General features: G+C 38.0%; 1 protein-coding gene across 1 annotated transcript in view; it reads right to left on the reverse strand.

Annotated features, from left to right (window-relative positions):
- Nucleotides 1–8,698, reverse strand: part of DENND6A (DENN/MADD domain containing 6A) — a gene marked incomplete at its 5' end in the record, with an annotated part of 19,505 nt that extends 10,807 nt beyond the window's left edge. Inside the window, 9 exons of the mRNA XM_010148540.1 lie at nt 1,281–1,376; nt 1,554–1,676; nt 2,015–2,070; nt 2,772–2,834; nt 4,281–4,360; nt 5,593–5,698; nt 6,071–6,151; nt 6,795–6,947; nt 8,625–8,698. Coding sequence (XP_010146842.1) covers nt 1,281–1,376; nt 1,554–1,676; nt 2,015–2,070; nt 2,772–2,834; nt 4,281–4,360; nt 5,593–5,698; nt 6,071–6,151; nt 6,795–6,947; nt 8,625–8,698 — 832 coding nt within the window. The remainder of the gene's footprint in view (nt 1–1,280; nt 1,377–1,553; nt 1,677–2,014; nt 2,071–2,771; nt 2,835–4,280; nt 4,361–5,592; nt 5,699–6,070; nt 6,152–6,794; nt 6,948–8,624) is intronic.
- Between the last annotated feature and the right edge of the window lie 1,602 nt (nt 8,699–10,300).

The raw sequence follows: 10,300 nt of genomic DNA on the forward strand, positions 1-10,300 counted from the left end.
ATAATAGCAAGACTTGGTAAGGTGCTCGGTGACTTTTAGGAGCTTTGATGTGTCATATTTACCAGAACCAATTCTGATTTTAAACCACTGAAGTGATTTCTGAAAAGGCAAGATAAATTAAAACATCAAGATGAAAAAAATTCCTTGCTCTCCTCTTGCTAAAAGTAATAAAATACACAGAATCTGCATCACCTGGATTCTTCCCCTTCTTAAAGCCACTGCTTTATTCTCAATCTTTCAGGGTTTTTTTTGATTCTCCATAAAAAAGCCAGTGCAATTCTAGCTCTATTCCGAATACTAATGTATGTACTGAACAGCCTTTCTATTTTGCTACAGAGAAGCAGATACAATTTTTAAACATGGGTCACTAAAGTTTAACCAAACTCGTCAAGGAATTATTTTTAGAAATTAAATTGCATGCTGCATAACCATTCCCATGGATTAGAATCTGAAACATAATACCTATGTTTGTATGTTTTTCCACTGCTGTATCCCTGGCAATATTTTTCTTGAGAGGAAAAATACAGTAAGAAAACAACAAAAAAACCCACCAAACCAAACCAACAAACAAAACCCAGACCAGCACAACTACCACTGCCTGTTCAGGCATTAGAAAAGTTTTGTTTATAAAAGATCAGTGAACCTAACACAGGCACTCCAGTCCCAAGTCAAGTTGCATTCAAATAACATAATTAGACATATTGGAGGTGTATGCTCTCAAAATAAGAGTTGTGTTAAAAGGGAAATTAATGGGAAAATTGTGTCCTTAAAGGAGTTTCAAAACAGAATTGTTTTTGTAGACTCATGCTCTGAGTATATGTAGTGCAGAGATATTTACTTTTAAAATTATCATCTTAATTAGGACACCGACTGGATTAACTTTACAAAACAGCTGCATGGATTGCTTAAAAATAGAAATGATCACAGAATTTCCAAAGGAGCTACTACAGAGCTGGTATTGCATAGCTAAACCCTTACTGAAAAGTAAAACTTGCTTTCACTTTCGTATTTGTGGTTTTACTTGGTTTGTACACAAGTATCCTATAAAGCTCAAATGTAGTGTAATGATGACATTGCTTCATAACTTCTTTATCCTATCTAACTGGAGTAAAAACTTAAAACAGCTAACTACTGCACTCTAAGATAAATCTTATTTATTAAGAGCCTAAATGTATTCTTTAATTATAGAAATTCAGATTAGTTAAGGAGTTTCTTAGAACAGGTTTATGGTTATGAGTGGCTTCGAGCAACACCTTCACAACAAAGTTCGATTTACTTACGGAGCTTGTGTGCGAGTTGTATATTCTTTGAATTCACTGTCATGTATGGTAAAGTATGGCCTGAAATCACTGCAGTACTTCAGCGGTGAAATACAACTGCAAGGAAGAAGGAGGATAAGCTTGTTGTACGCATACAGTGCAGAATGTCACCAGAGAAACAAGCACATGTAAAATCTGTAATTCTTTGTTATATTCAGATCTAACGAAGTTGCACTCAGCTGCAACCTACGATGACTCACTTGGTCATGACTTAGGAAGCTCCACTACATTTACCTAACAAGTGCCAACACTGTTTCTGAAGATTCTGATGGCGAAGGTGCCATCACAACAAGTGGTTCTCCTAGCAGCACTAGCTCCCAAAGCATCTGAATGTGAAAGAACACTGGACAGAAACACCTGAAAAACAGATGGAAGTATTTTAATACACTTAACATAACCAGCAAAAACAGGCATTTGATTCAGAACTGGATAAAAAGAAAGTTTGCTGTAGTATTTCACAGTAATTTGAAAAATATAAAATACTCCTGTAAAATGAAGCATTTAATAAACTTATTTATTGCCTTTTCAGTCTGCATGTTGTTGGAATTATTTTTTAGCCAGCTTTACAGAGAAAGCGTATTAAAACCAATACTGATACATGTTAGCTTGCAAACTATAAGATGTGTTATGGAACTGTCATAAATATTTGACTTGTGGGAATTCACAACTAGGAATAAATCAGTCCAAACTCCTACCTGAAAAGATCTACTTCATGAACAGTCGGTAAAGCCATAGAGATCTGAGCATCTGCCTAAAAGACATCGCAATGCTTGTTTTTTAGTCATCAGAATACCTAGGTATTAAATGAAATAGTTTCCCTTAAATGCTTACAGAATTGCTTAAAAGTAGATAGTACACCCTAACTATTTATCACTACTGTACTACTGCAGCATGTACTACATACTCCACAAGTAACTATCTCCATGTGCTGAAAACAAGATTTCCCCCAACATCCACCCCCCACTTACAAGCATGTGACTTTCGGTCCAGAAATGACACAAAACACTGAAGCTGTTTTTAAACAACAGCCACGTAGCACATGAAGGCACAGACAGATTTGATTTATATCCATCCTTCCATGGCTAAATATTTTAAATTTGGTTATCATTCTCAGGGGGGGAGGTGGGGGGGGGGGAAGTTCAGTATCATTTCACCCATTAAAAAGGCTGTTCAAGTCCTGTAATCTTGTCAGCCAACTATCCTCCTCCAGGAGCTGTAAAATTAGGAGCACCCCTAAAGTACTTGGGGTAACTGGGTTAGAACACTTTTTCTATGAAGCATCCAACTCGAGACTCCTGCACTCACAGTTTCAAAGACTGTGGATTGCACTGTTGTCAAACCATAGGAGGATTTGCTATCAATCTTTTATAAACAAACTTCAAGGAAAAGAATAAAAGGCAGGTATTTAGCCTTCTCTTTGAGTTACATACAACAGAAGTAGCTAATCTCTACCTGGTGCATATTCTGTACTACTGGCATTGTTCCAGGCTTGTCACGATACGTTGGAATCCGCAACTTTGAAAGAAAAAGAAAAGACAGACTTTTTTCCTGGTATCGAATTCAACAGACTCAAAATGCTGCCTTACAGATGAAATTTAACATTTAAAGAGGATATACCGACTCTACAGAACATCCACATAGAAGACAAGACATCGCTGAAGACTACCGACCACTGCTACAGGAATCAATATGCAATGGTGCATAGTACTACACTGCAAAGTGATTATTAAAGTAGGAAAACTCTATTTCAGTTAAAAAAGACTATTGATTAGTCACAGCTAGTACAATAATTTCAATTAAAATAGATTTAAATGCTGGAGAGAATGATCTTAAATAAGGTTATGGGACTTAAAGGTGGTAGAGAATTACCTTTACAAAAAATCCTCTCCTAAACATCAGACATCCTGGTAGGTATTAGGCAGAATACAAATACACTGAACAGCACCAGTCTCTTTCTGACCCCACAGTCTGCATCTTTAAGTCTAGAGTACTACAGATTTAATCATACTGGAAGCTAGTGTGCACAAATAGATGTAATTTATACCGCCCAAACATTATAAAAAACCAAGGACAATACTACCAAAGATGGTAACCATGGCTTCACTCAGTTTAGAAACACAATTTCAACTCTCACAGATAAGAATTACCAATGAGATAAATGCAGGCAATACCCAAACAAGACATACCTGACGCTCATCTTCATCATCCAGAACACTGCTTTATTAAATTTGTGCTTTCAGAACTGTTTTAGAAACTTCTCCTTCCTCTCCCTGCTGATGCACATGCATCTAGCCATCACCTTGAGAGTATCTGCTAAGCATGTACTTCCAAATGTAACCCCTGAATCCATCAAATCCATTTAATTGCATTTCATAGGAAGATACCATGGCTCCCAGAGGCCCAGTTCTTAGCCACCATTTAAGCTCTACAGTTCCTCCGCATGCACTAGATGTAACTTCTCTAATAGCTTTCTTCAGCCATTATCACTTACAATGGAAATTATCAACAGACTAAGAAATTAATTTCTGGCGTGTGGGCCAAGAGATTTTTACTTGTCAAACTTCAGGAACAAGAATGATTTTCATCAATACATTTAATTTGCTTGACTGTATTTTCAAGTGCTACTTAATGCTGATTTGACAAACATAATTAGCATTAAAGTATCCCAGAAAGCATATTCCAGGATGACAGTATAGACACTGCTATTGGTAACTGTACTGAAACACCTCCTTTTAATAGCTACAAAAATCACACGTTAACCTAGGCACCATAAGAATTCCATCCCTGATCCCCCCAGTCAAGTAACCTAATCAGGATCTCCCGGACCTTCACTCTGAGTGGAGTACACATCTATGCCCGTTCTGAAGTGTGACACTGAAGACAAATCAGAATACAGCGAGTACCTATACAGCAATGGAGGGGAAAACACCTTCAGAGAAAAATAAGGGTGGGAGTATTTACCTTCATTATAATACCCATAATAGGCAAATGCAGTATTTTCCCTGGAATTGGTGGTGGCCAACGATCAACATCACTACAAACTTGAAAAAAAAAAAGTATAACTTAGAACTAGATGATATATGCTATAGCCCATGATGTCATAGTCATCTTTGTGCACACACCAGTTGTGAATCAGTGCTGATAGGCCACAACAGTTTGACTTATCTCTTGATCACTCTACAGTCCAAAGAAGTTTTACCGCCTTTCTGACACTCTTAATGCATTATTTAGTTATAACTATAAAGGCTTTCATTTCAAGAAAACAGTATCCTCTTGTGTTCCATTCTGTAGCAACTAGACTCGCCATTAGTTGAGGAAATGTCATATGAGAAACCATGAAAGCACGTATTAAGAAACTGTTACAAGAACACACCCATTTATGTACATTAGCTACTGTAGAACAGACAGACACAAGCAGCTGAGGGAAAAGCTAGCTATCTAGCTTGGCTAGAACGTTGTTCAGCATTTTGTTGTAAACAATTATAAGCATAATTACTAATTCTAGGGGTTTCTGCAGACCTTTTTTGTTCATAATGCAACCTGTCAAAAAAACTGTTTATCGACAGGTGATTAGAAACAACAATTCCTTCATGAAGAATGGTTTCCACAAATTGCTGTTCAGTGACAGCACAAAGACACGGATGTTCTATGGAGCAGACACAGTACAAAAGAACACAGCACTTCTGGGCAAAGAGCAAATAACTTTCCCACTTGGCCCGCTCTGGCTCTTAAAGCTCTACAGAAAGGCTGAAGCACTTGTTATCAGTGTTGCTCTGCTGCTTTTTCTCTTTGGTCAAAGAAAAACACCAAACCAAAAACCCCCAAGCAAAAAAACCAAAACCAGCAGTCTAGATGACATTTGTACAATTGCTTAACAGACATTGTCAGAAAGGCCAAAAGGACTCAATCTGTAAAGAGTGTAAATTAAGAATTTTGCCATCAGCTACTTGTGCTGAGCAGCTTGCCCTGAAACCTACAACAAAACCCTAGGAGTTGTTTAGAGCAGGAACTTCAACTCTCCTATGGTTGCTACAAAACCAGAATCAGAGAGTCATTGAGGTTAGAAAAGCTCTTTAAGATTATGGAGACCAACCATAGATTAGCTCCGTTCAATGACCCAGAAATCAAGACAGTTTGCCAAAGTTTCAACCCTCTACCCTGCAAGAAGACAGGAATGCAAATGGGAATGTGACAGTGTGGTGGTGGTTATTTCTCCAAAAGGAGTATATGATATTATAAGAGCTCTTCCAGAACAACTTAATAGTACCACTACCTGCTTCCAGGAAAGCTTCACTTTTTTCAAAGTATTCTGGTGCTATTTGCTTAAGTACGGTGCGAAAAAGATGGACATAAGGTAGTTTGCTGATGAGGACCAGCGACTGGAAGAGAGTGACAAAAAAACCCAAATTAAATTAACCCTTTCCCTCAGTTCTAATGCCGTTCTAATAGTTATGCTCAAATTACGTCGTGTGACTTTTCTCACACATGCAAGCCAGCCACACATTTGACTACAGGCAACTACAAACAAACAACTCCCCAAAGTTCCCAACTTTTGTGTTTATAATGCACAAAAAGAATTTTATTCTGACTGTGCAGCCAGAACATAGCGTGGCTGATGTAAAATTAGATCAATGTACTACAAATCAACAATGAATTTAGTTAAGAGAACAAGATACTTTTCCTACTCCTCTGAGGTCACTGAGAAATAATTAACCTCTGAATTAGTATTTTCCTAAAAGAATTGAAATTACCTTCTGGAAGTAGCCTCTTTTTAACGATTTGTCTCGAACTTGTCTGAAATACACATAGCCATAGTAATATGCTGGATCTTTCTGCCGAAGAAAGGAAAGAATTCAATACAACAACCTAATACTGCCCTTTTTTCTCAAGCATTCAATATGCATTTTAAAAGCTTATTTCCCCACAAGCTCCAAAGTTGATTAGATACAGTAAACTAGAAGAATTACTCTGTTTATTGGATTTTTTTTTTTAAATAAATACTTCAAAGAGAAAACACCAGTGTGTGGAAACAGCTGTGCTTTCTGGCTTTAATATTTTTATATCTACATTCTCCTGACACATCATGAAAGCAAAAATAGAATTAATTTCCTGTGGAATAAATCAACACTCATAATTTTGCAAAGTAGCACTGAGAAGATCTTAGTAGTTAGAAACCTCAAAGCCCTGACTTGAAAAGATAAAAACTAGTCTTTCAATGTATTAGTTTTATAAAAGATTCTTGATGTATAAAGGAAGCATGCACTCACATTTCTAAAATAAAACATCAGCTTCACCCATCCTATTTTTTTTGTTTATTATCGTGACAGTGACATGCTACAAAAAACATTTGCTGAGTTTTGTCTTTTAGGACATCCAGTTCAGAGATTTTGCTTCTCAAGCATTAAATTTAAGTATGAAGACCCATAAGTTAACATTAGCCAGAAGAAATTAACTTCATTTTTTCTTATTTCCAACCTTTAGGTAAACTGGTAGATCTCTATCCAATTGGTCCAGAAAACAACACAACGAAACTTTCCTCCCAGGAGACCGTCGAAATCTAAAACAAAACTGTGTGTCCCCAAGACAACCTACATAGGGGGAAGAGATAAACAACAAATAGACAGTATTCTAAGTATAACCCTTGTTTAACATGAGGATTTGTCTGCAAGAGGTAAAACAGTTTCAGTTTTTTTACCTTACACGTCTATTGTGCCCTGCTGTTGCAACCATTTTTATATTTATATTTTTCTAAGTGAACACTGGCATCTTTGGCAACAATAAATAGCTAACCTTCAACAAGGAAAAAAAAAAGTCTCACTCTGCCACACAGTGAGTTCATTAGACTGTCTAATGGCTGTCCTCCTACTGTTACTACACATTTTACTGGTCTGCCTGAATAGTTCTGATTATCTTAACCACATGTCATTTCTCTGCTGAACGACTGCACTTAACCTTTATTTGACACCAAACAGGTCATACCTAAGTCACACCATAAGAGCATAACATGCTCATCTCTTGTAACTCCATATGCAGGCCTAGGACTTCGCATTTTTGAAAGTCATAAAACTTTTGGAACATAAAAGCTCCAAAAAACTTTTAGTTCAAGTAGAAGCTACGTAAGCTGAAGAGAATGTGCTGCTCATGGGAACAGTGATAAGGGGGACTGCTAGAATCTTAGAACTTGGAGGTGTGCCGGCAAACCTGTAAAAAAATCCCTGCAGCGTTATTAACATGAACACAGTCAATGGAAAGACAACCTCCTAAGCATTGCCGCAGTGTGGTAAGCAGGCTATCTCCTCTGGAACGCCTATAGATACTGTTAATAGCACTAAGTTCCCAGCCGGCAGAGGACACTTGCTTCTCCATACTGCATCTAACTTCTTCATTAGTTCTTTGCTCTTACTGCTTTGGAAAGTAATTTGCAAGCACCAGCAAGAAAAAAATCATGAAGTGACTACTGATCACCTGGATTGCTCAGCTGTCCTGCGTTACAGCAGCCAGTGCTGACTAAACAGTAAGGCAGAGCTCCATCCTCAGATGACTGTTCTTCAGACTTACAAGTTCTATTTCGTCTTTGCTTTCAGCCACACGCTTACTGCTAGAGCAGCAACAGACAGCCCAAACTCTCCGTCAAATCCACTGACTGTGCAGGCTAACGCTGGCATGTTCAGAGCATTCAGCTCCAAGTCTTAGGACCCCTTGAAGTAGCAGCAGGAAACCCATGATGCACCAAGACAAAACAACAAGTAGCACAACACTGTATGATGGGATAACCATGCAATTCAAACAGATAACAAAGCAAGTGCTCAGCAACGCGGATCCAATCGTAACAAGAAAAAACACAGCACATGCCAATAGCAATGCACTAAATATTTGCTCCAAGTTTTCATAGCTAGTTCCCTTCATCCAAAGTAAAAAAAAAAAAAAAGCCAACCTAATATAAATAAAATTATTCACGTAGGACCTAAACCTAAATTACCCATAATCACTAATGTGTTGAAGCATCATTCAGAATATTAGGGCTTCTTATGTAACATGCTATTCCAATACATTAAATTTAAAAAGCTTGGTAAGTTTCTATTCTTTCTTCAACTATCCATGCAGAAAAGGCACAAGAATTATTTTAAAGTGTGCTAGCAAACAGTTTAAAAAACACAAAGTGTCATGACCTACTGCCTGATTAAATCTATTTTCCCCTTAAATTCATGGCCCCAAGTCCTACCATGATTATCTATCCAGAGTTGTGAAAGAAAAACAGAAGAGTTGAATTAATCTTTGAGTCGTGGAAACTCAGGAAAGACTGACCTTAAATTTAGCTGCAAGCTTAACGACTACCTTGGCTGCTACATTACACAAAGCTTTTCTTTCTATATCACGACCTATGATGAAAAGTAAATCGTAACAGACAGCATACACTCCCAGCTCATTTCTAGAACACAGGTTTTAGATAGGTAATCGCTCTACATCATTTGAAACTTCAGCCTGCTAAGAATCATAGAATCATAGAATCACTAGGTTGGAAAAGACCTTAGAGATCATCCAGTCCAACCGTATCTGTCCACCACTAAACCAGCTCTCTCAGCACCTCATCCACCCGTCTCTTAAACACATCCAGGGATGGTGACTCCCCCACCTCCCTAGGCAGCCTGTTCCAGTGTGTGATAACCCTTTCAGTGAAGAACTTCTTCCTTACATCCAATCTAAACCTCCCCTGGCGCAGCTTGAGTCCATTCCCCCTCGTCCGATCACCTGTCATTAGGGAGAAGAGACCAACACCCACTTCTCCACAACCTCCTTTCAGGGAGTTGTAGGCAGTGATCAGGTCTCCTCTCAGCCTCCTCTTCTCCAGGCTAAACAAGCCCAGTTCCCTCAGTCGCTCCTCATAAGACATATTCTCCAGACCCTTCACCAGTTTTGTGGCCCTTCTCTGGACATGCTCAAGGACCTCAATGTCTTTCTTGTAGTGAGGGGCCCAAAACTTGATCACTGAATGATCAAGAACCTGCAGGTTCTTAATAGGGATGTTCGAAAGAGCAAAAAGGTGGAGGGGTTCTCCTGTTGAAAGTAAACCCTCCCTACATACACCTAGTCTGCCTAAAATAACTTTAGTAGCACTCTTTTTTGGAAAAAAAACCCAAACCAAACAAACTATTACCAAAGGAAAATCAGCCTTTGTTCCTAATATATAATTTTCTACCTTCAATACACGTTTTGAAGGTTGGACAGTTATAACCAGTAACAATAAGAGTAGTAAGAAAATAGAGTTAACTCCTCTTTCAATTACAGAAAGAAGCTCTTTCTCTATTTACATACAGGGTATCAAGAACAGAGAGAATATCTTAATTTTAATAACATTAAGACAAAGGGAGAAAATTAGCCAATATACTTTATAAAATTACCTAAGAAAGAGCTCACACATATTAAAAGCACACACCTGCATCACCCTGTATCAGAATTGTTATGCTGCAGAGCAACCAAAAGCAGACTAAGAGCAGTTACAGGGACAAGTCTGTTTCTACAGGGTCTGACTTTCATAAAGAAATCAGTGTGAAAGGAAGCGTCTGTACTCCTGCCATATCTTTTCGCAGGTGGTCCAAGCCCACATGCCTCCAATTTCTCTTTGGCAGCAGAACAGTAAAGTTTAGATTAAAGAAGAATTTAGCACACAGGACCACACACAACGACAGGAGCACTAGGAACAGAGGAGATAGAAGATAGCCTAAGTTTTCCCTTCACAACTGTCCTTTCTAAACATTTCTGAATGTAAAAGTCAGTTTCACTATTACGAAATTAAAAAGCATACTTTTACTCATTTATGAGAAGATGGTCCCATACCCCATCCATTAAACCATTCAAATTCTGTGCCTACACTTCTCTCCACAATGACAGTACTGCTATTTTGTTTAAAAGCAAGATTAAGATGTTCATTCTTTAGTTGTATTCTGAAACATCTGCATGTGTCTCATCTGGAACATCTTATA

Source organism: Eurypyga helias, unplaced genomic scaffold, assembly GCF_000690775.1.
Source record: "Eurypyga helias isolate BGI_N326 unplaced genomic scaffold, ASM69077v1 scaffold17883, whole genome shotgun sequence".
NCBI classification, from domain to species: Eukaryota; Metazoa; Chordata; class Aves; order Eurypygiformes; family Eurypygidae; genus Eurypyga; species Eurypyga helias.